We start from the raw sequence: 25743 nt of genomic DNA on the forward strand, positions 1-25743 counted from the left end.
AGAGAGAGAGAAGAGAGAAGAAAGAAAGAAAGAAAAAAAGAAAGAAAGAAAGAAAAAAAAAGAAAAAAGAAAGAAAAAAGAAAGAAAGAAAGAAAGAAAGAAAGAAAGAAAGAAAGAAAGAAAGAAAGAAAGAAAGGAGAAAGAAACCCAGCTACAAGCAAATCAAAATTCCTAGGTTACGGTAGCTATTCCCACATTTCTATTGCCTTTGCTGTGAAACATGGCAGGGGGAGGGAAAGGAGGAGGAGGAAGCCTCCGTTTTTAAATACATCAATAAATTATCCGGACACACCAATGATAGCAGTACTGGGAAACACTCAGCGAGAGGCGGAGCTACTTCCGGAACCAGGACGGAACCACTTTGCTCGATCATGTGCAGTTGGGCGGGAAGGATTTAGGAATAGGACCACTTCCTGCTTCTGGATAGGGGCGGGTGCGGAGAAAGGAAATCGCTGTGGGAGCCGCATCCTCCCTGCACTAGCGGCGCCAGAGGTGGAGGCAGAGAGGGCGGAGGAGGCAGAGAAGGGTGCCGCAGAGAAAAAAGTGTCAAAGCCAGTAAGTCAGAGCCGTAGAGCAGGGGATGGAGAGCAGAGCTCCAGGGCTCGCTGTGCAGATCTGTGATCTCAACTTGCCGAACTGCCCAGTGGGGTTAGGGCAGTGCTTTGTAGGTCGCCTGTCAGCGCCGAAAAGAGACTGTTGGGGCGCCTGGGTCAGGCCTTACGGGGCGCCAGACTGCGCTGCTTAGCGGCCGACCGAGGTGTTTTGAAGCCAGGGGAAGCCTGTGCTGTGCTTTGCTGGGGACGCTAGGGCTCCGCATCCTGGACAGCTTCACTTGGAATTCTGAGGGAATGGGCACTATGCCTCCCATTTTACCTTTGGAAGCCAGCGAGATCCTGATAGTGGACAGTATGGGACTAAGACAAGGGCTTGGGAGAGTGTTAGTCTGGAGCTATACTTTCCCTGCCCTTGTTCAAGCTGTCCGGGCTGGTCGGAAGCCGAGTTGTTTTTAAAAGCAAATGCCTCGGCCTGCTCCCTGTCACTTCAGAACAAGTTAACAACCTTCAGATCCAGTGTCACGACATGTTTCCTATCCGACTCATTAAATTAGTACTGCTGTGGTTATCGAGTGATTGCTCTGCAAATATACTTGAAGGCGAAGTTAAAATCAAAACAAAACACTCCAAGTGCATTGCGAAGAGACAAGACCGACTAGCTCTCCGGACTGCTTTCACACTTTCCCTCACCCTCGCATATAATCAATGGACTTGGCGTCCTTAGTTAATGATAGTCATCTTAAAGGCATTCCATTCCATTATGATTGTGCATCTGCACAAAAATTATATTGGGATGTAAGATTCTTGATTACAGACGAAATGAGTGAAATGATTATATCAGAAACAGTTTTTAGTAAGTTACTGCTTTTCTCTTGCTTAAGGTACGGCTTTAGAATACGGTGAAGGATACTTTTCATGGTGCATGGAAGGAAAGCCAATGCGCAGGTAAGCCATTTAAGAAGAAAAAAACGTTGATTTCACTGAAGTTTAGTGGCTACTAACAGTGCATCATTTAAGAGTATTTTATTCACACGCCTTACTAAATCCTGGTTGGAATAAATCATTCTTGTTTCAAGTAAATCAAAACTAATAATGTCAGAAATTAGCAGCTTCTTTTGTTTGTTTTTTGTTGTTTTGTTTTGGTTGTTTTTTTGGTTGTTGTTGTTGTTGCTGTTTTAAACAAGAGCTTACCATGTAGTCCTGGCTGTCCTGGAATGTGCTATGTAGACCAAGCTAGTCTCAAACTCACAAAGATCCACCTGCCTCTGTCTCCCAAGTGCTGGAATTAGAAGTATGCACCACCACACTCTGCAGCTTTTTAATGAAATGTAGGAGTTAGATTTCTAAAAAGAGTTTGGATTTTTCAGTTCTACATATTTAAATCTGCCTTTTTGCATAGTAATTTTTGTTACAAATAACCGTAAGTGTACTATGGTGGGTGCTTTATGTGCTTATTATAAATTTAATTCCCTGTATAAAATAGACGATTCTGTTGCCAAATAAAGTAGTATTTGAAAGACACTGTACTGCATCCCTAGTTATGGTTTGGTTATTTTACTGGTGTTCAATAATATATTATGTTTATTAAATGGCTGCATGAAAGGGAAGATTAAGGACTATAATAGATGTAGGAAAATAGAAGTGTGAGGAAACTGTACACAATTATAGGCTCTTTTGTCTCTAGAATTTACTAATGTCTTTTCTCAATCCATCCTAACACAAATTATACTAGAATCTTTATTGAAACAAGTCAATTCTATTTATTCCTTGTTTAAACTCGTACTTGTTATCAAACTCTATTTTGTCCTATGTTACTTAACATCAAAGGTAAACAACACAGAGACGCTTTAAGAAAAGAAAAATTACAGCATAAAGACGGGGCTTAGAGCTAGGAGAAGGGCTGGACATGACTGTGCAAACCTGTAAAGCCCGGCACCTTGCAGGCAGAGGGAGCAAGGTCACAGGGTCAAGTTCAAGTAAAAGCAGTGAGAGTCTATGTCCTTTTCCAGATTTGCTGTTGATCTATCAGTTGGCTTTTCTTGCCCTGTTCACTTCACTGGTGTTTCTGCCTATGATATTTAGAACTAGTAAATGTTCACAAGTGCTTTAAGATGTCCAAATGATAAGACATCTTAGAGGTAACACATTCCATTGTATATCTTATCGTACAGTAAGACTAGTATTAGATTGTAAAGTACTCGAAGAAACTAACTACACAATATTAAGTGCTTTACCACTTCATTTTCTAGCATGATTACAAAATCATCTGATTTTGTCTCATCCTCAGTTGCCATAAATGTCGTATGTTAAATAATTGCTAAAATAAGAACTTAATATTTTTAATTAAATTTTATTTAAATTTTTTATATACTACAGTTGGATCATATTCTTTCTCTTCCCCCAACTCCTCCCAGACCCTCTCCACTCCCTACCTGTGCAACTTCATGTTCTTTCTCTGTCTTAAAACACACAACAATAACAAAAACATGGTGTGTGTTTTGTGTTGGCCAGCCACTTCTGAGCATGAGACCTACCCTGGAGTGCAGTTGTTCTACCCAGGGAAAACTGACTTTTCCTCTCTCAGGAACTGTCAGTTACTAATAGCTTCTTGGTTAGGGACGAGGCTTTGTGCCCAATTCCCCTTCTCAGTGCTGGAATTTATAGAGGAAAGTCAGATTGTGGCAATGTTTTTAGTTTCTTAATAATTTCTACATACAATATTCACTTATGCATTCAGTCTGAGGAGCTCTTTTGCTTGCTTTATTTTTATTACATAATATTGTCTGCTATTCAAAATGATGTTGTCTAATTCTAATGCCATCAATTATTGAATTTTAGCTCTTTATTATCATCACTTGGCCAGAGGCCAGCCTATCCACTATTCTTTGGTCTTACCTTTACTTAATGCTGCGTACATTAAACTATGGTCACATTTCCCTAGCCTTTCCTTCTATCGAAAACCTGTAAGGCAATGCTGGGTCTATACTCAACTGCTGTTAAAGAAACTTTGAATAAAAGTAACTCTTTTTATTGTGATTATTTGGATACATGCTCCTTCACAGATTGTAAGTTCACCCATAGCACCTAATGCATACCACCATAATAGCCATAGCACCTAATGATTGCTAAATAATTGTCTGATTGAACAGCTCCTCCAGCTTTTCTCCTGGGTGGGGGCAGGGTCGATGGACAAGAAAAGATTGAAATTATCATTAAAGGTATTCTTTTGTAGTTTTAACATTCTTTTTAATTGTATGTATTTATGCAGTAAGATGTGATAATTTAATACATGTATATAATGTGTATGATCAAATCAAAGTTATTAGTCTATTCATCTCCTAATATGTTTTTTTACCCATTATGGAAAACACTATGAAAATTCTTAAAAACAAAACAAAAACTAACACTAAAACTATCACTTGGCTAGCTATCCCATTACTCTGTGTGTGTGTGTAGATATAGATATAGATATATAGATATAAATATAGATATAGATCCAAAGGAAATGACATCACTGTATCATAGAGTGTATCATATTCCTGTCCTGACATGTTTATTGCAGCACATAGACATGGTATATAATCACCTGAAGTATCCATTGAATAGAGAAAGTATAATAGTAAACATAAACATACACACACACACACACACACACACACACACACACACACACGCCCCATTATTTAGCCATTAAAAAAAAAAGAAAAGAAATCCTATCATTAACAGCAACCTAGATAGAAGTTTGTTACCATTATGTTAAGTGAAATTAGCCAGATATAAAAAGGCAAAGCTGCATATTCTCAGGAGTAGAAACTAAGGTAAACTGATTTCAGATAAATAAAAAAATAGAACATTGACTAGGAAAAGCAGGAGAATGGGAGGTGTAAGGAGACTGAATAATAGGTTCCTGAATAAGAAAATTAAGTTAAAATATTTTACAGCACAATAGGTTAAGATTTATAACAATTTATTATGTGTTTTATAAAAATCAGAAGAGAAGAATTCAAAGGTTCCCAGCACAAAGAAATGATAAATATAAATACTTAAAGTATTATAATTCATAACTATACAGTTTTATAAAATGAACTAGCATTTTATTAGCAGAAGTTTCACTTATTACACTAAGAATATTTATGTGTATATGGCATATATTTAAAAGATACAATAGCATATTCAAAATTGGGCATAGCATGTGGGAAGGGGAGGCAGAAGGATCAGAAATTCAAGGTCATCCCCAGCTACATAACAAGTTTGAGGCCAGCATAGGCTATACAAGATTTTATCTTAAAAAAAAAAAAACAAAAATGGTGAATAGTAAATATCCCAGGACAGATCCCAGGTCCCACTGTTCTTCTCCAAAGGCATGAACAGTTTCTTCTGCATTATTCTTTAAGCCTGTAATTCATGTACAAGCATATACAGAATATCTTCTCTTAAAAAAAATATTAGGGCTGGGATATTGGCTTAGTTGGTGGAATTCTTGTCTATCATGCTTAAAGCCCTGTTTGATCCCAAACACTGAATAAGCCAGGTTGAGTGGCATGTGATTGTAAAGGGACTCAACTATATAGCAAATTTGGAGCCAGCTTGGCCTATGAGCTGCTGCCTTAAAAGTCAAACAACAACAGCCACCCAAAAGAAGGAAGAGGAGGAGGAGGAGGAGGAAGAGGAGAAGGAAGAAGAAGAAGAAGAAGAAGAAGAAGAAGTTGGACTTCCTTTCTCTTTAGCTACAGAAGAACAAACAAAACAAAAATTGTGGAAATCAAGACTGTAACCATGAAATAGTTTGTTCTTTATCATTTTATTTCTTTAAGATCCGATGAGCCGGGTGGCGGTGGCGCAAGCCAGGTGGTCGGTGATGCACACCTTTAATCCCAGCACTGGGGAGGCAGAAGCAGATGGATCTCTGTGAGTTCAAGGCCAGCCTGGTCTATGGAGTGAGATCCAGGACAGGCACCAAAACTACACAGAGAAACCCTGTCTCGAAAAAACACAAAAAAAAAAAAAAGAGCTGATGTACATTGACATACAGCTCAGACTCTTATGAGGTTGCTGTCCAGCACTGGCTAGAGCTGAAGTTGGATTCTGAATAGTTCTGAAAGGAAGGATTTAGAAAAACAAAACAGTAATGTCAACATATTATGCACATTGTTCTGTATCTTTACCACTTCACAAATTAGCTTGTGAGCCAGTATGATGGCACATTCCTGTAATCCCTACACTCAGGAGCTGAGGCAAGAAGATCCTGAGTTTGAGGCTAGCCTGGGCTATGCAACAAGACCCTGTTTCTAATTTTTTTAAGTGACCAATACATATAAACCTCTCTTATTCCTTTTTATAGTTACATAATATTCTGACATTTGTACATACCATACTTAAACAAGTTCTATAGTGAACATCCATGTAGGTGATTTTGCTCAAATGTGTAAGCATACTATGTGTTCCTTCCACTTTTACATTGGATCCCAGGATCAGACTCAAGTTTTTGGACTTCTATGGCAAGAACTTTTATCCATTGAAACACCTGGCTGCCCCAGAACTCTAGAGAAAGTAGATTAGGGACAGGCAAGATGAGCCAGGGGATAACAGTGCTTGCCTTGTTTGTTCCTCGGAACCTGAGTTTAGTACTCAGAGCCCACATAAAAGCTGGATGCTGTGACGCAAGTTTGTAATTGCAGCACGCCTGCTGTGATGGGAGGCAGCAGGCAAGAGACTCTTCCGAAAGCTTAGACAGAAGAAATGAGAAACCCTTCCTCAAGGAGGAAGATGAAATCCCACTCCCCAGAGTTGTCCTCTGACCTCCATACATGCACGATGGCACCACTCAGACACACAAACAGACACACACATGCACACATACACACACAAAAGTAAATTTTTTTTAATTTAGAAAGAAGGGTGTTAGAACTGGAGATGTAGCTCCGTGTAGTGGCACAGCACTTGTCTGCATGTGTGAAGCCCTTGGTTCGGGTAGGTGTGCAAAGGGAAGCAAGCAGGGGATAATAAGGACACTGTAGTGAAAGAGAAACGTAAAAGGACAAGTCTGTAGTGGAGGAGACAGTAAGACTTAAGTATCTGAGTTATATGCGTGGTAAGTGTACCTTAAACTTAAGTGTGTAGCACATGAAGGAAGAAAGGCAAACAAACAAGAATTGTGGAAATCAAGACCATAACCAGGAAATAGCTTGGCCTTTATCACTTTATTACTTTAGGACCAGTGTACACTGACATGCAGATCAGATTTCTTTGGCCTGAGTTTTAGGCACATGGTGGGAGATAGGCAAGAAAAAGGAGAAACTAGAAAAGAAATGATCATGGAAGTTCTGGTAGTTTAACTGAAAGATTACCTGGGATAGATCTATGTTGAGGAGAACCCAACAACTCCAAAGATTTCGGCTTGAGAATTTGAGTGCTGCCGTGATGGGATAAAATACATTTAAAAAATGAGTAGCTTTCATAAACCTCCTGAGGTTCTCATATGTTTTAGTTTTGTGTCTAAGGAACCAAGTAGCAATGCCTGGTTTATAAATAGAGAGAAAGGAGATTTATGCTGGAACTTAATAAATCATGAGTCAACCAATATGCAGAAGGTTCTTCAAGCTATGGGTATGAATGAGGGAATAGAAAGGAATAACACCAAGGACAGAACCCTAGGGATACCAGGAGTGTTTAAATGGAACTTAAAAGGAAGACACGTAAACGTTCTAAAACAAATAAGGCTTTAGCCACAATTTCCTGTTTGTTCTAGCGAGTCTGAAATGCATGCTTAAAAAGAGTAGCAGATATAGCTGCTTGACTTGACTGTCCCCAGCGTGGCATGCGTGTGCTGTTTGATGTCTTGCTCACAAACACCTCTTCTTCCTTTCTGGACACAAGAAGATTGGATACTGTGCTTCATTTCATTTGGAGATTGCTGTTACCCAGCGTTCTTCTAATGAAGTGTTAGACAAGGTGTTGGGGAGTACTCTAGAGTCCTCCACTTCCTGAGTTACAAAGAGGGTTACTTGCCTTTCCTTCTTCTTTTTTTTTTTTTGCCTTTATCACTGGGGTGGAACTTATACTTTTCTCCAGTAAACAGTGATAAGATAGATGTGTCAGAGTTAAAACATCCACAGCCTATTTCTAATTTAAAAAAACAAGTTGGGGTTGGAGAGATGGCTCAGCAGTTACAAGTACATATCTCTCTTGTAGAGGACCCAAGCTTGGTGCCCAACACCCATATCAGGCCGCTCACAACCACCTGTAACTCCAGCTCCAAGGGAATCTGATGCCCGTGGCCTTACAGGCACCCGCACTAGTGTGCACACACACCCAAACATACACAAGTATGCATAATTAGACATAATAAAAACAACTCTTTTTAAAATAGGCAGCCAGGCTTTGGGGTCTGGAATTTGATATGAAATCTAATATCTAGTGAGTGTTATTCTGGTATGCAGAACCAGCACAATGAGATATTATTTATGCTCTGAGAATTTGTTCAAATCTCTATTCAAATGTGTTTTCAAGTGTATCTATAACTATAAATGAGAGTCAGCTCAAACAAGTCTTAAAGTACATGCTGTTAGTTTCCAAACTTTAAAAGAAAAAATGAAGTATTGGGGATCAAACCCAGGGCCTTATACCACTAGGCAAAGGTATAAAAGGAGAGATTCACAAGTTTAAGAAAACATTCCACTCCACAAATCTTTGATTATAAATGCTTTAGAGCGAAAGGATATTGTTTTCTAAAATTGTTATTGTAATTGTTTTTAAAATCAGCCATTTGAAAAAAAAAATGATTCCTTAATTGAGATTGCTGTTAGTGTAGTTTTGGGTCTTGGGAATATTTGACTGTTTTTCCCAACTCTAGATCAATTCAGGAATTTATATTCTCTCATCCATAGTAGTGAGTATTGTCAAATAAAACTAGCCACAGAGAATCCATGTTACTATATATTCATGGTATATAATGTCATTAGCTGACAATATTATCCAACAGTAGTTCTGTGAATCCTTAGTCATTGCTTCATCATTCCACACAACAAATATTTCACATCCTTATCCATCCCTCCCTCCACTCATCTATTACCTCTCCTGACTGCCGGCAGATGATCTGCAAATTAATCTCCAAGGGAAACTCTTCCTTCTGCCTAAGACATATTTCTTCTGTATTCTAATTCTATACCTTATTACTCTCCAATGAGCCTCTTACCTCTTCAGAGCATTTATTCTACCAGGCAAAGAAGCCATGGGCATAAATGAGCAAGATATAAACATGATGTATTTCCAGGTCTCTTATAATTTCTCACTACAGGTCTGTTGAGGGTGGAACCATCCTTGGACTGATGGCCCTGGGTTCTGTAAGAAAGCAGGCTGAGCAAGCCACAGGGAGCAAGCCAGTAAGCAGCACTCCTCCATGGCCTCTGCATCAGCTTCCGCCTCCAGGTTTCTGCCCTGTTTGGTTTCCTGTCCTGGCTTCCTTTATTGATGGACTGTGGTGTGGAAGTGTAAACCAAATAAGTCCTTTCCTCCCCACCTTGCTTTTTGGTCATGATGTTTCATCACAGCAGAAGAAACCCTTATAGGACAAGACAAATTAGGCAATTTTCCCAGCCTAGTAAGTGAGGAGCCTGGGTTTAACCAGTGTTTGCATAAGTGCAAACCTGGCATTCTTGCAGGAGAACTAGACGAGAACATTTGGAGGATATGCTTTGTTTTGACAAGAAGAAAAGTTAATTCATTAATAGCTCCTCAATGGGCTCTGGATCCAAGTGTTGTCGTATAGCAGCATGCAGAAGGGAACAGAAGAAGCATTTGTTCTCAAAGAGCTTTCATTTTAATTGCAGGAGAGAGCCAATATAGTGTGTATTTATGAAGAAACATTGAACAAGGTGATTGATTCTGAATAGTAGAAATATGAACTATTTCATATAGATGGTCTGGTAAATTGGTAATCTAGCAATGTATGAAGGGAATGAAGGAGTGAACTCTACAAATATGTGGAGGAAGAACTTTCAGGAAGAAAATCAAAGGTCTAAAGCAAAAGAAGCCTGGCTTTGTCCCCAAACCAGCAAGAAAGTCTGCATCTGGAGAGCAAGGAGCAAGGGGAAATGAGGAAATGGGTTGAGAGACTTAGTGAGGAGAAAGTCCAAGAGCTTTTGAACCTTGGCTAAGCCTTGTTGTCTCTCTGTGGACGTTTTCAAAGGATTTTGAGCACAGGCATGGCTCTAAAGATATGATTTACTTTCCTGAAGAAACTCTGGTTGTTGTTTAGTGAAGGGAATGTAAAAAGAGAATTAAGACTATAATTAATAAGGTTGTTGTAATTCATAAGGTTGTTTCCAGGTGAGAAAAGGGTGGGAATAGCCAAAATTCACATGAAAGCCAGGCTAGCAAGGATGCATGGAAGCAGTTGGATCCTATTTGAAGGTAGGTTAGCAGGATTTGCTGATGGTTGGGTTTGAGGGTATAATAGGAAGGGACTCCAGGAGTTTGGTGTTGAGCAACTGAAAGAATGAAGATTTTTCTCTGTTAATCTGGAGAGTTTAAGAGAGAAGCAAGGAATCAGTTTTGGTGATAGTGGAACATTAACATGGATCCAGATTCAGTATTACCCAGGTAGGAAATCGGAATCCTTTAGCCATTTGTGTGTGGGTGATGGGAGCTATTACAGTAGATGAATTCCTCCAAAATGTTTATCCAGAGTAGAGATTTAAGGAACAGCACTTTGGAGAATGACTCCATTCGAGATTGCTTTCACTCAGGAATGGTGGTGCATGCCTTCCATCTCAGTAGTAGGAGGCTAAAGTGAGAGGATCATAAGGTGGAGGCCAGCCTGGGCTATAGAGCAAAACCCTGTCTCGAAAAAAAGACAAGCCGGGTGGTGGTGGCGCACACCTTTAATCCCAGCACTCGGGAGGCAGAGGCAAGCGGATCTTTGTGAGTTCGAGGCCAGCCTGGTCTACATAGCGAGATCCAGGAAAGGGACAAAGCTACACAGAGAAACCCTGTCTCAAAAAAACAAAAACAAAAACAAAAAAATAGAATTACTTTCTAAATTGAAAAGTAGGCAGTTAATAAGCCTATAGAAAAAGTCAGAATATATATTAATGCATTAATCGGAACACAAAGTGTATGTGTTGGTATATGTATGTGTAATGCTATGATAGACTTGGGGGAGTGTTGTATTTTGTTGATAGGGCCTTGATGTGTACCTCAGGCTCTACCCTTAGCCTCCCCAAGTGCTAGGATTACACCACACCTCACTTAATGTTATACTTTTAAAAGAACAAAGTAGTTATGCAAAAGTTAGTTTAGTTTATCCATATTATACCTAGATGAAATAAAGATGTATATAGATAAGAGTTCAACAATACTATCTTATTTAAATAACTTAATAATTAAAGTCAGAACAGTAACACTTTGGTTTCAACATTTAATATCAGTGCTATTGGAATTTTCTTTTTAGTCTTCCTTCTTTAATGGTGATTTTGTTTTTTCTTTCAGAAGCTTGATTTGTACCAGCGTTAACCATGTCATTTATTCTTCCATCATCTACTGCATACAAGGCAGTTAGGCACTATTAGAGGTGTCTCCGTGGTTAGGAACACTGGCTGCTCTTCCTTAGGTCCTGGGTTTGATTCTCAGTAACCACATGGCAGCTCAGAACTTTCTTTTTCTCCAGTTCTGGGTGATCTGACTCTTTTGGCTTCTGAAGATACTAGGCACAGACATGGTGCACAGACATACATGTGTAGCTTTGTGCCTTTCCTGGAACTCACTCTGTAGCCCAGGCTGGCCTCGAACTCACAGAGATCTGCCTGGCTCTGCCTCCCAAGTGCTGGGATAAAGGTGTGTGCCACCGCCACCCAGCTCAAATAAATATATTTTAAAAGGCTTCCTTGGTTGTTTATGTGGGTGGTAAGATTATCCTTTAACAACTCAGCTTTAAGTATCAGTTTTTAAATTGTCAAGCATAAGCAATGTTGCTTCTTCCAGATGTTGGAAATTATGAAAAGTTTGTACTCTAGAATATTAAGTCACCTGTGGACTAAAACCAACCAAAGATATTAAGATTGAGTTTAAAAGTTAGAATGTCCTGTTAGTGTTCTCTCCTTCCAGGAGACTCTTGTGACACCCCTGTGCTTTATTAAACTATGGTCGTAGCCACACTACATCATTGTGGGAAGCAAAATGATAGAGGCACTGTCTTTTCCAGACCAGATCATAGACTATCTCAGTAGTCATAGTCATATAGTCATAGATATTTGGTGTTAGAAAGAGACTTAAATGGGGCTGACCCAGTAGTCAGAATGCTTGAGTTACCTATCCCCACCTTTTTAAAATTATGTATTTGGGACAGGGGGTTGCCCTCAGAGGTTAGAGGCATCATGAGGCTAGAGTTACTGCCAGTTGTGGGCTGCCTAGTGTGGATACAGGGAACCGTACTCAGGTCCTCTGCAGGAACAATACACACTCTTAACTGCTGAGCCATCTCTCTGTTCCCCATCCCCTTTTTAAGGAATGCAGTACCTTTGAAATACCAAAGAACTACTTAGTGAATATAGTTTCAGAAAAGAAATACACTGATCTAATTCACTTAAGCTCTGGGAAAGCCCAAATGTGATGTCCTTGTTATACAGTAAAACAAATCATTTGTAGTAATTAGTTTAGATCCATCATATCCAAACGTCTCTGGATGATGTGAAACAAATACTTCAATATTTTACCTTTGCAAACTATATATTGGTTTTTTGAGACAAGGTTTCTCTATGTAACTGCCCTGACTGTCCTGGAACTCACTTTGTAGACCAGGCTGGCCTCAAACTCACAGAGATCTGCCTGTCTCTGCCTCCTGAGTGCTGGGATTAAAGGTGTGCACCACCACTGCCTGGCTGCAAACTGTATTTTTAAGCTCTATTGATATATAATATAGAAACGTTATCCATATTTAATGTATACATTTTGATGAGTTTGGACCTACGAACATGCCTGTTGCATTAGTTACTTTTTTTGTTGGTCTGACAAAATGGCTTCCAGAGCAACTGAAGGGAGTTGATTTGGCTCGTATTTAAGGGTACGGCTTATCATGGCCGGAGAGTCGGAAAGAACCTAAGGAAGCTAGTCACACTGCATTCAGTCAGGAATGGAGTGAAGAACACTGCTGCTCAGCTCGCTTTCTCCTTCTAATGTAGTCCGGGACCCCAGCCCGTGGACTGCCACTGCCCACATTTGAGGGGCTCTGCCCACCTCAGTTAACCTGATCTGGACAGTCCCTCACAGATGGGCCTGAAGGCGTGTCCCCTAGGTGACTCGAGATTTAACCATCACATCTGTGTCACCATCACCACAGCATTGCATGTATCCATCACCTCCAAAAATTACTTTGTCTGTTTTGGGTGTAATCCATGGTAGAGCATTTGCCTTATCCTCAGCATCCTCCCAAAACATAAATAATAAAATAATAGTTTATTAAGCAAAAATACTCTTGTCTGGGCCACATTTTTTAATCTGGGTTTATTCCTTCCTTCCCCTTTTTGGGGGGCTATGTTTGTTTTGTTGATTGCTGTTTAATGTTTCTGGTTTGGAGTGTTTTGTTGCTTGGTTTAGGTTATTTGTTTTTGAAATAAGCTCTGTTGTGTCATCGAGTTGGCCTCTAGCTCACTGTTTGCTACCTCAGCAGCCTTCTGAGTGCTGGAATGACAGCGTGAAACCTGCCACCCCAGCCTGTTTGCCCTCTTTCTGGTTATCCGTGCATTTCCGCTCTAAATAATCAAGTTCTCCAGCCGCTTCCTGATGCACATCTGAATTCTCTTAGTCCGAGTAAGAAGCTTTGTATGTTATATAACTGATAGACATAGGTTCTCTTTCTCTGTGTGTTCACAATCGAATGATTAGGAAAACCTGAATTTCTTAATTCTCATTATTTGTCAGTTATTTAAACTATTGTTTATCTACGAGGCTCGCACCTCCATTTCTGGGTCATAAAATATAAAATGCTTCTCATATATTAACTGAAATAACCTTTTTAAAGATAATAAAACCTTAACTATATTTTAGAAACTAAGAGATAATATTGAAATGTGGGGGCTGGCAAGATGGCTTAGCAGGTACATGCTTGACACTGGAGCTTAATGGTCTGAGTTCATTACCCAGAACCCGTAGTGGACGGAGAGAACAGCTTCGGAAAGTTGTCCCTTGATCTCCAAGCACAAATGCTCGGTACATTCACACACACAGAGATACACTAACAATAAATAAAAAATAAAAATCTCGTTACATCCTTTCACTTACTTTTAGCTGGGAAAGGGAAGCTTAAGTTCAGTTTTGTTATGCTAAATCTGAAATTCATTTTGTAGGGCTCTTTCTCCAAGTTACTTGAGTCTTCCCATATTTTACTAGTGAAGGTCTTCATGATGACTAAATCAAAATAATCTGCATTTGGTGCAGTTCCTGGACTTTTAAATACTTAGAGTGGTGGGCTGGAGAGATGGCTCAGAGGTTAAGAACACTGACTGCTCTTCCAGAGGTCCTGAGTTCAATCCCCAGCAACCACATGGTGGCTCACAACCATCTATAATGAGATCTGGTATCCTCTTCTGGCCTGCAGACATACATGCAGGCAGAACGCTGTATACATGATAAATAAATAAATCTTTAAAAAAAAAAAGAATTAGAGTGGTACAGAAATCTGCATAACAAATAATAATAAACCTTTATTCTTCTTTCAAAATAATCCTACAAACTGCCCTCTTTGTAGCACTCACATGAATTGGCTCCAGGAGGAAACTATAGTTTATCCCAAAATTGCAGGAGACCTGCTATGAAAGGGCCGGCATTTCAAGAAAATCACAGATAATCACAGTGGCTTCTTTGTCTGTAGAAGGAAGACATTACTCTAGATCTACATCTACCTGCTTTGGGCTTGATAACAGATACATTGAACAAGGAAGGATGCTTTTCCATTTGGATACTCGGAGACTACCAACATGCAAAGACTGTAGATACATGCATAGACAGCACACCTCAGTTCTATAATGCAGTGATCATCAGATTTAAGAGATTGATAGTCTCTCTCCCACTCCACTTTGCTTGTGGGATTTGGGGTTTTGTTATTGTTGCTGTTCACTTTTTAGATCTTAAAGAAAAGTAATTTTTGTAACCTGTAGAACATGTCCTTTTTAAAGATTTATTTATTTTATTTTATATTATTTTATTTTATGTATGTGGGTATTTTCCCAGAATGTGTGTGTGTGCACTGTGTATGTAGTGTCCTCATACAGGAACTCACATGCAGAAGAGCATGTGAGCATAGCAAATGCCCTGGAACTGGAGTAACAGCTTGGACCACATATACTTAGTATACAGGAAATACCCAGCTTACAGGCTTCAGCGGTGGTTATTTATATACAAATACAGTCCCCAAGCTCCAGCTGTCACCCACCCTAATGTATTTATTTGAAAACCAAAACCAATAGCAACAAGTTTAGAATAACTTTTTAAATGAAGTGTCTTTGTTCTTCCCTCTTCTTTGTACCCACATTCTTGACTAAATAGAATGTATGTAACTGTTTTCTTGCCTGTTGTAGCATTTTTTTAGCTGTTTGTGAGGCACTCTGCATTTTACAACTAAATCCTAATCCTATTTATAACACTTGTTTGGGAAGAATCCAGACCTCCAAACAGCTGATGTAAAATTAAACTTTCAGAAGAGTATATATAAAGAGCGTCTGTGGACTTACTCATTTTTTATAATCATAGTAAAGCCTGGCTGATTCAAACTGATCTGACACATGTGGTGCTCTTAAATGAGGCTTGTTATTCTTAATATTCCTGGACCCAAAGTGATCTCATCTAACGTTGGTCTAGAAAAGTGGTTTCAGGGACACCAAGTACCTGCCCTGGCCCCATGGGCCAGGGCAGCAGATGCCACCATGATGAACAAATATATAATGGAGAGATGGGAGAGATAGAGTGTGTGGTGGAGAGATGGGAGAGATGATAGAGTGTGTGGTGGAGAGATGGGAGAGATGATAGAGTGCATGGTGGAGAGATGGGAGAGATGATAGAGTGTGCGGTGGAGAGATGGGAGAGATGATAGAGTGCGTGGTGGAGAGATGGGAGAGATGATAGAGTGCATGGTGGTGAGATGGGAGAGATGATAGAGTGCATGGTGGAGAGATGGGAGAGATGATAGAGTGTGTGGTGGAGAGATGGGAGAGAAAGAAGAAGAGCGGTTCATGCACTGTGGAGAGACTAGAGATGTGATGACGGTGGAACTGGAGATGTGATGGCGGTGAGGAACAGGCAGTGAGGGGCCTGTCCTGCCACCTGGGGCCATGGTGATGTCCAGGCCTGTGCTGCTAACAAGGGCCATGTCTGGGTCTGTGGCCCTTCTGTGGCCAGGGTCTGTGTTGATGACTGTGGCCTGGGTTGCCACCAAAGACCATATGGTTGTCCATGGCCTGGGCTGCCACCTGAGGCTGTGGGGATGTCTGGGCTCCAGCTGCCACTTAGGGTTAGGTCTGGATCTGAGGTCCTACTGCAGCCGTGGTCTGTGTTGATATCCATGACCTGTGTTACTGCCAAAGGCCAAGTGGATGTCCATGGTCTGGGCTGCCGCCTGAAGCCATGTTGATGTCTGAGTGCGGAGCTTAGCTGGCCCCACCCCTCACCACTGCGGCACTCAGGAGAGCTGGCCAGAAGAGTGTACAGCTCAGAAAGCTGGCTCCGCCCCTCTTCAGCCATACAGTGGCAGGTGGCCCAGGTGAGCTGGCTCCAAGGGTGTGAACTCAGGAGAGATGGCCCTGCCCCTCACCTAGGCAGTTTAGGAGAGCTAGCCCTGAAGGCCTGAGAGCGGGTAAGCTGGCCTCACCCCTCACTGGCTGCAGCACTCAGGACAGCAGGCCCTGCACTTCGCCTGGGCACATAGTAAAGCTCACCCTGGTGGCCTGGTGGTGTGGGCATGAGCTCGGGAGAGCTGCCCCGAGGGCATGGGAGAGCAGGAGAGCTGGTTCCACCCCTTCCTTGCCCGGGCAGTGCTGGAGAGCCGGCCCTGGTGGTGTGCCAGAGGGAGAGCTAGCCGCAATGGTGTGAGCAGAATTCTTTTTTATTCTTCTCTCATACATTACATCTCAACTTCAGTTTCCCCTCTCCCCAGTAGTACCCCCGAACCTCCCCTTTTCTCCAGACCCTACCCTCCCACTCTGTCTCCCATCAGAAAAGAGCAGGCCTCCAAGAACATCAACCAAACATGGCATAAAAAGCCACAAAAAGACCAGGTACTACCATCACATCAAGGCTGGACAAGGCAACCCAGTAAGGAAAATGGATCACACAAGTAGGCAAAAGAGTCAGTGATAACCCCCTGCTCCCACTGTTAGGAATCTCATGAGAACACCAAGCTACTCATCCATAACATATATGCAGAAACCTAGGTCAGACCCTACAGGCTCCTCATCTCTTCAAGCCTCCATGATTCCCCATCAATTGACTCTGCGGAGTGTGTTCTCATGTGTCCCTGACTCCTCTGGTTCCTCTGATCTTTCTTCCCCTCCTCCACAGGACTCTCTGAGCTCTGCCTAATGTTTGGCTGTGGGACTCTGCATCTGCTCCCATCACTTGCTGGATGTAGTCTCTGGTCTCTTTGAGGATTCCCAAAGACAGGACTCTGTTTAACAGAAGTGAAGTAGAAAACCTTAGATCTCAAAGATACGGAGCCTAAGAACTACCTCGGTACATCAGTCCCTAGTACATCAACCCTCAAAACATCAGCCCTCAGTACATCAGCCCTCAGTACATCAACCCTCAGTACATCACCCTCAGTACATCACCCTCAGTACATCAACCCTCAGTACATCAACCCTCAGTACATCACCCTCAGTACATCAACCCTCAGTACATCACCCTCAGTACATCACCCTCAGTACATCACCCTCAGTACATCACCCTCAGTACATCACCCTCAGTACATCACCCTCAGTACATCACCCTCAGTACATCAACCCTCAGTACATCACCCTCAGTACATCACCCTCAGTACATCACCCTCAGTACATCAACCCTCAGTACATCAACCCTCAGTACATCACCCTCAGTACATCACCCTCAGTACATCACCCTCAGTACATCACCCTCAGTACATCAACCCTCAGTACATCACCCTCAGTACATCAACCCTCAGTACATCACCCTCAGTACATCACCCTCAGTACATCACCCTCAGTACATCACCCTCAACATCACCCTCAGTACATCACCCTCAACATCACCCTCAGTACATCACCCTCAGTACATCACCTTCAACATCACCCTCAGTACATCACCCTTAGTACATCACCCTCAGTACATCACCCTCAGTACATCACCCTCAGTACATCACCCTCAGTACATCAGCCCTCAGTACATCACCCTCAGTACATCACCCTCAGTACATCACCCTCAGTACATCACCCTCAGTACATCACCCTCAGTACATCAGCCCTCAGTACATCAGCCTCAGTACATCACCCTCAGTACATCAGCCCTTAGTACATCACCCTCAGTACATCACCCTCAGTACATCAACCCTCAGTACATCACCCTCAGTACATCAACCTTAGTACATCACCCTCACTACAGCAGCCTTCAGTACAGCAGCCCTCAGTACATCACCCTCAGTACATCACCCTCAGTACATCACCCTCAGTACATCAACCTTAGTACATCACCCTCAACATCACCCTTAGTACATCACCCTCAGTACATCAGCCCTCGAGGACTCACTTGACAAAACTGAATCCTGGGCTTTAGTGGTAACTGAGTGGAGGAAATACAAGCAGAATGTTACTTCAGACATAGAGTGGTGACACTGGCGACCTGTATGTTCTCTACAGAGTGAAAAACAATCCCCCATGTTGGTGACTACCCATTTACAAAAGCCTACAGAAGAGAAGAATGGACCAAAACCAGGAAGAAATGTGATTCCAGCTCTTAGTCATTAAATTTGTATTGGTTTTCTTCACTGCTAGTGAGAAATGCATAGTGTTGACAGAATTTATTTCACCCAACCGAGATCTGGTTAACTTTATACTTTTGTAGTCTATAACAAATATCACCATGATATAAAGTCTTTTCCAACAAGTTTTGATCAGAAATGGGAAGAGCAGCCCAGTTCTTTGTTTCCAGCTGTTTTTGTGTGCAACTGAGTAAATGCATCACACCACATGGATGCCATTAAGGTAGAATACTTGATACTTCAACCAAAGGGAGGGGTACCCTCATCCCCTTCATTTGTGCACAAAACCTTTGCATACAAGGAAGTCATGCAAGCAGGAGGACTGAATGCTTAGACAGGTTAGAAAATTAAAAGTTGAATATCAAATCTGCGTTGATCACCTAATTATAGAGGTGTTCGTCAGTTTAAAAAATATAGCTGAGGTTGCAGGGAGGTTACCTACCCATTCCTGGCTTTCCCTGCCATGAGTGGATGGCTTACTGAAAATATTTCACCTGAAATTCTGGTCAATGTATGTCTTCACTGAACCTAGAAAGACTTTTATTTAAGGCAGTAGTTTAAGCTCTGTATCTTTGAGATCTAAAGTTTTCTACTTTGCTTCTGTTAAGAACAGAATTTTTTTTTTTTTTGGTTTTTCGAGACAGGGTTTCTCTGTGTAGCTTTGCGCCTTTCCTGGACTCACTTGGTAGCCAGGTGCTCGAACTCACAGAGATCCGCCTGGCTTTGCCTTCCGAGTACTGGGATTAAAAGCGTGCGCCACCACCGCCCGGCAAGAACAGAATTTTTTAATGAAAATTTTTCATTTAAAAATTTTTCGCCAGGCCGTGGTGGCACACACCTCTAATCCCAGCACTCGGAAGGCAGAGGCAGGAAAATTTCTTATGTTTGAGGTCAGCCTGGTCTACAGAGCGAGTTCCAGGACAGCCGGGGATACACAGAAACTGTGTCTCAAAAAAACAAAAAAAAAAATATTTTCATACAGTATATTTTAATCATATTCTTTCCCCTCCCCCGATTCCTTCCAGATCCTCCTCATCTCCCTATCTACCCAACTTCATGTTCATTTTCTTTCTTTCTGAAAAATTAAAAAACAAAAAGCACACACACAAAAACAAACAAACAAACAAACATGGAGTCTTCTTTTGTGTTGGCCAACTAGTCCTGGGCATGGGGCCTGTCCCAGAGTGTGGTTGATACACCCAGTCACACATCATTAAAGAAAACTGATTTTCCCTTCCCAGCAGGTATCAATCTCAAATAGCTTCTTGGTTGGAGGTGGGACTTTCCATCCACTTCTCTTTCTCAGTACTGGGATTTTGTCTAGTTTGAACCTGTGCCAGTCTGATGTGTACTGTCACAGTCTGAGTTCATATGAGCATCAGTCTTGTTGTGTCTGGAGACGCTGCTTGGAGTCATCTACCACCTCTAGGTCTTAGAATCTTTCTGCCTCAGATCTCTGAGCCTTTAGGGAAGGGATTTGAAAAAGAAGTCCCGTTTAGGGCCGAATGCTCGAGTCTCTACTCTCTGTCTAGTTGTGGGTCTTTGGGTTAATTATTGTCTACTGAAATAGTAGCACAAATGTTGTGGGAGTATCTAACTACTTTTTTATTGAATGTAAGGCCCATTCCATGAGATGGAACCCATATCTGCTACTGTTTAGGGTTAAAGAAACTAGAAGCCAGGTACAGTGCCTCATGTCTGTAATCCCTATACTTTGGAGGTTGGAGGAGGAGGCCAGCTTGGACTATTTTGTGAGTTCCAGGCCAGCCTGAGCTATAGAGTGAGTTCCAGACCTGTCTAGGATATAGAAACCCAGTTTCAATAAATCAGAACAGAACAAAATAATTAAAATGATTAATTATCGTAAAAAGTTTAGATAAATATGAAAATTATAGCAGAATAGAGTTAGTACTCTAGTATTAGACTTGAGGAGGAGAGAAAATATGCAGGGAAAGGAATTTTATTACTTCACGCTGTTCATTTTTGCCTGTGAATGTGTCAGCAAATACTTCATTTTGATGAACAAGCTACAATAGTTTATTTACCAACTGCCCTGTTCATAAGACATGTTGATTTAATAACTTTAGAAATGTAAATACTATACTGAAGTTACTCGGAGCTTTTATTATTGGTGAAAACCTAGCAGTTATGTAATTCTTCATTATTAGTCACAGTTTGATTTTAAGCTTTCCTCTCATTAGAGATTGCAAAATCCTCTGACTATGTCTGGCTCTCAGCAGTTACCCAGCATCAGGCTGCTGCCATACTATTCTTTATGTAACTGTGCTTTTGATTTTGTGATTTGAGGTGTGTATGTGGGCGGGTATGTGCTGACTTCTTAAAAGGTTCTCATTAACCATTATAATTGACTGTATATTTTGGACACATACCTTATTAGATTAAATAAGACTCTTTTTGAGACAAGAATTTGCTATGTAGTCAAGACTGTCCTTGATCGGCTTAACTCCACCTCTTAAATCCTAGGATTACAGGCATGCATCGTCATGCCTGAGTGATAAGACTTCTTAAGATGAATTACATGTCACTTGAAATACTAGCTCATCCCTTGAACGTTAGAGTCAAAGAAACAGAGTATTAAATTTAAGTTTATTTTGGGGCTTGTGGCTATCTGCTTTTCTTACCGACTTTTCATGTGCTATACTGTAACTAGAAGTAGTAAAATAGCCCCCAAAAGAAAAGGAGAAGTAAGTTCCAGCTACTCTAGGAAAGTAACAAATATCAAGATTGGAATCAAACCAAGTTTAAGAATTGAAATGTAGGGTCAGACAAGTGACACTCGCCTTTAAATTCAATACTCAGAGGTAAAGGCAGGTGACTCTCTGTGAGTTAGAGGCCAAGCAGGTCTATGTACAAAGACTCTGTCTCAAAAAAAAAAAAAAAAAAAAAAGATAGTTCATTAATTTTTTTAAAAAGAATTAAAATTTGGGCCCAGTAAAATGGCTCAGTGCATAAAGGCACTTGCTGCCAAGTCTGATGATCTGTGGTTGATTCCCAGAACCCACATGGTGAAAGGGAGAACCACCTCCCTCAAGTTCTCTTTCCTCCACACGTATGCCATGGTATACATGTACGCGCACACACACACACACACATACACACACAGAGAACAAATAAATAAATGTAAAGAAAACAAATGTAATTAAAGTCTTCAAACACTTTTATAGGTCTGATTTGTCTTATTGAGAAGGGTGGGTTTTTTTTTTCAGAGACTAATTTTAAATACTTTTCATGAATTTTTAAATTTTTATCTTTTATATTCAGATCTTTAATTTTTAAAATGCCTGTTACAATTTTATAAGTTTGAGAAAACTCCTTTTTAAACATACAGTTAGTAAACAAATACAGAAGAGCAAACTCATTTTAAAACATTAAAAACAAGCTGGTGATGGCACATGCCTTTAATCCCAGCATTTAGGAGGTAGAGCCAGGATGATCTCTGAGTTTGAGGCCAGCCTGGTCTACAGAATGAGTTGCAGGACAGCCAGGGCTACACAGGGAAAACTTGTCTTAAAAATAAAAAAAAAAAAAAAAAAACAGTATATTAAAAAACTGACAAGATTGGCGGCGTGGGCGGCGGCGGGGGGGGGGGGGGGGGGGGGGGGGGGCGGGGGCACGCCTTTAATCCCAGCACTCAGGAGGCAGAGGCAGGTGGATCTGTGTGAGTTCCAGGGCAGCCTGGTTTACAAAGCAAGTTTCAGGACAGCTAGGACTGTTAGCAAAACCCTGTCTCAAAAAAACAACAAAAAGACCCGGAAAAGTGATATCCATAGGAATCTCTCCAACTTCTAAGAGGTAGTGTCATCCTCGTATAGTTGGTACAAGGTTGGTAAGGCAGCCTTAATCATCCAAATGCATAGCTACATTCTCCCACTTAGGACTGAAGAAGAAAAGTTAGATAATCCAAAACAGAAACAATGTTCTCAGATGACATCCTGGTTGGGCCCCAAAATTTAGCACTTGATTTGATGCTGAGTTTTTCCTTGCCAGTGGTCCTTGGTTGTTTCCCCATATGAACGTCTATCATTCACTGCCACTTATAAAATTAAACGTAAACTTTCTTCAAACAGAACATGGTATTGGGAAACAAGCTCTGACATTTAAAACCTGGGTTCCTATGTGCGTGAACTTTCAATGAGAGTGCCCCATGGAAGAAATGGGGTCCTGGTGCCACAAGAGGTAAGAGGGTAAATGAACTCAAAGTCAGGCAGGACTCTGCTCACAGATGGCTGGCTAGACACAACTGGAAACTCGGCCAGCATCTTATCCACAAAGGTAATCCTCTCACTTGGACATGGAGTCAGGATTCCCAGCATTCTATAGGGAAATGTCCATCCACGTATAGCAGCACACAAGGCACCAGTAACCTCTCAGCAGAGTCTTTCATGTCCACAGATCCCAAAGCAGAGGGAAACAGAAAACAGGCTGCGGAAATTTTAGTTTTTAATTAATCTGTAAAATAACAGATTTTCTTAGGACACTCTCATATATACTTAGTTTTGGCTGATTGTCCCCTTCTCCTCGTCAATTTTTCCTAAGTTTTTTTAATGTAAGAAATATGGCCAAAGACAACCTGATACTTCTGGAAGAAAATATCTTTTTCATTAAATTATATAATAAAAGTAGTCTGACATGGAATTAATAGCCTGTGAAGAAGTTTGTGAGTTCTATAGTTCTTAGAGTTCTTTTTTAAAGTAATTTCAAGTTTTCTTACCACTTAGAGAATACTTTAGAGCAAGAAGAGAACTAATAATATTTTCATCTCTCTCCACTCCCTCATTCCTGTAGGTGTACCAACATTCGCCCAGGAGAGACTGGAATGGATGTAACAAGCCGCTGCACCCTTGGAGATCCCAACAAACTGCCAGAAGGGGTTCCCCAACCTGCTCGCATGCCCTATATCTCAGACAAGCACCCTCGGCAGACCTTGGAAGTGATCAACCTTCTGAGAAAGCACCGAGAGCTATGTGATGTGGTGCTAGTTGTGGGCGCTAAGAAGATATATGCCCATCGAGTCATCCTGTCGGCCTGCAGTCCCTACTTCCGAGCGATGTTTACAGGAGAACTGGCTGAAAGCCGCCAGACAGAAGTAGTGATCCGAGACATAGACGAGAGGGCTATGGAACTACTGATTGACTTCGCATATACCTCCCAGATAACTGTGGAAGAAGGCAATGTTCAGACCCTCTTGCCTGCTGCCTGCCTCCTCCAGCTGGCAGAAATACAGGAAGCTTGCTGTGAGTTCTTAAAGAGACAATTAGATCCTTCTAATTGCCTGGGCATTCGGGCTTTTGCTGATACACACTCCTGCCGTGAGTTGTTAAGAATTGCAGACAAGTTCACTCAACATAACTTTCAAGAGGTGAGTTGTGGGCTAGGGAGGTAGTTCCCTGGGTAAAGTGCTTGTCATGCAAATACAGAGACCTGAGTTGAACTCCTGGCAACCAATATAGGAGCCTGGCATGTCAGTAGACATCTGTGACCAGCTTTGGGGGCACAAAAACAGAAAGATCCTGGGGCTTGCTGACCAGCCAGTCTGCCTGAAACAGCTCCAGGTTCAATGAGAAATCCCATCTGTCTTAATAATAATAATAATAATAATAATAATAATAATATAATAATAATAATGTGAAGAATAATAGAGGAAGAGACCCGACATTGACTTTGGCCTCTACACAAACATGCATGGGCAAAGTACACCACATATATGTGCATTCACACACATGCACACACACACAACACACACACACACACACAACTATAATAATAATAAATACTTTTTTAAATTAAGAGAGCAATATGGATTTATGCTCTCCCAACACCTACCTTTTATTCTGGTTCTAGCTTACAATAACAAATAAATAGGTTGCTATAAATTCCAAGCCTGTTAGTGATTTTTAAAGGCCAATTTTATATTCTACCAGCAAAAGTTGTTTCTCCCTAATCAACTTCATAAAGGCCTGATTAATAAGCCAACATGAGAGGGCTTGTGCATCAGAGAAGTGGTTTCCTATAGCATTTCCTTCCCGATTAGATGGTTTACTCAACAGGATAAGTTACACACCAACTACTTGGTAAATTAATAATTTAAAAAAGACAAATTTAAATAGTACCAAAAGAATGTCCATTAAACTCACTATTTTTCACTTATTCGACATGATGACATGACAGTGATAGGAAACCATCCCTTTATGGTCTTGAAATTTGAAGAAGCATTTCTAAGTGACTAGACTAGAAAGGCTAAAAGTTAAAATCTATCAATTTATCACATACACAGTTTTTTTGTGATACTAAAACAAAAACCAATACAAATTGAGGGAAATATTTGCAATCTGTATTCACTATCAAAAGGCTAAGCTACTTAATGCATCAAGAGCACCAATAATTCACACCAGTGAGCTAGCCAAAAAATAGACAGTGCACACAGAGAGAGGGAGGGGGAGAGAGATAGAGATAGATAGAGAGATAGATAGATAGATAGATAGATAGATAGATAGATAGATAGAGATATTATTCAAAATAACAGAGAGACAAGTTAAAACTCACCAAAGTGCTTTTTCCCTCCAGCTTTGTTTTTTGAGACAGTGTTTTACTTTCCAGCCCAGGCCTTGAACTCAGCATCATCCGTCCTCAGCCTCTTACTTGCTAACATTTATAGACACACGTACTGTAGCTGGTCAAAGCGCCACGTTTTGGGTTACAAATATCCTCAAATGTCGTATACCTCTTGGTGAGGCTGTAGGGTCATAGGTACATTGCTGATGTAAATATGCATTGGTACAAGGCTCTTGAAAGGAAATTTGGCAGCATCTATAAAAATTACTCTTTACACCCACTTTTAAACTCAGCATTCTCAGGAATTTATACTATACATACTAGAGAGCAGAAGAGTTTGAAGAAGTGGATTGAGGTTCTGTGTATGATATTGAACAGGTAACTCTTTCTATGGATCGATATTTCTTGAGAGGTTAGGCTGAGATGAAATCTTAATTTAAGTCCCTTTTAAGTGAGATATGACCTAGAAGCCATAAAGGAAGTTTCAGCTGCCTAAATATGTGAAACTTTTTTATTTTTAAAACAGCTCCATAAATGTGGTCAAATAATACCAATGAGAGCCCCTGCGGAGATAAAGGAGCACCTTGCAGTCTTCCCAGTAACTGAAGGGTGGTTAGCAAAGGAGCCACTGGCAAAGGA

General features: G+C 40.9%; 1 protein-coding gene across 1 annotated transcript in view; it reads left to right on the forward strand.

Moving 5' to 3' along the window:
- The first annotated feature begins 412 nt into the window (after positions 1–412).
- Positions 413–25743, forward strand: part of Klhl20 (kelch like family member 20) — a 44700-nt gene continuing 19369 nt past the window's right edge. Inside the window, exons 1-3 of the mRNA XM_028864456.2 lie at positions 413–555; positions 1436–1499; positions 23338–23911. Coding sequence (XP_028720289.1) covers positions 1477–1499; positions 23338–23911 — 597 coding nt within the window. The 5' untranslated portion in view covers positions 413–555; positions 1436–1476. The remainder of the gene's footprint in view (positions 556–1435; positions 1500–23337; positions 23912–25743) is intronic.

Source organism: Peromyscus leucopus, chromosome 15 (genome assembly GCF_004664715.2).
Source record: "Peromyscus leucopus breed LL Stock chromosome 15, UCI_PerLeu_2.1, whole genome shotgun sequence".
NCBI classification, from domain to species: domain Eukaryota; kingdom Metazoa; phylum Chordata; class Mammalia; order Rodentia; family Cricetidae; genus Peromyscus; species Peromyscus leucopus.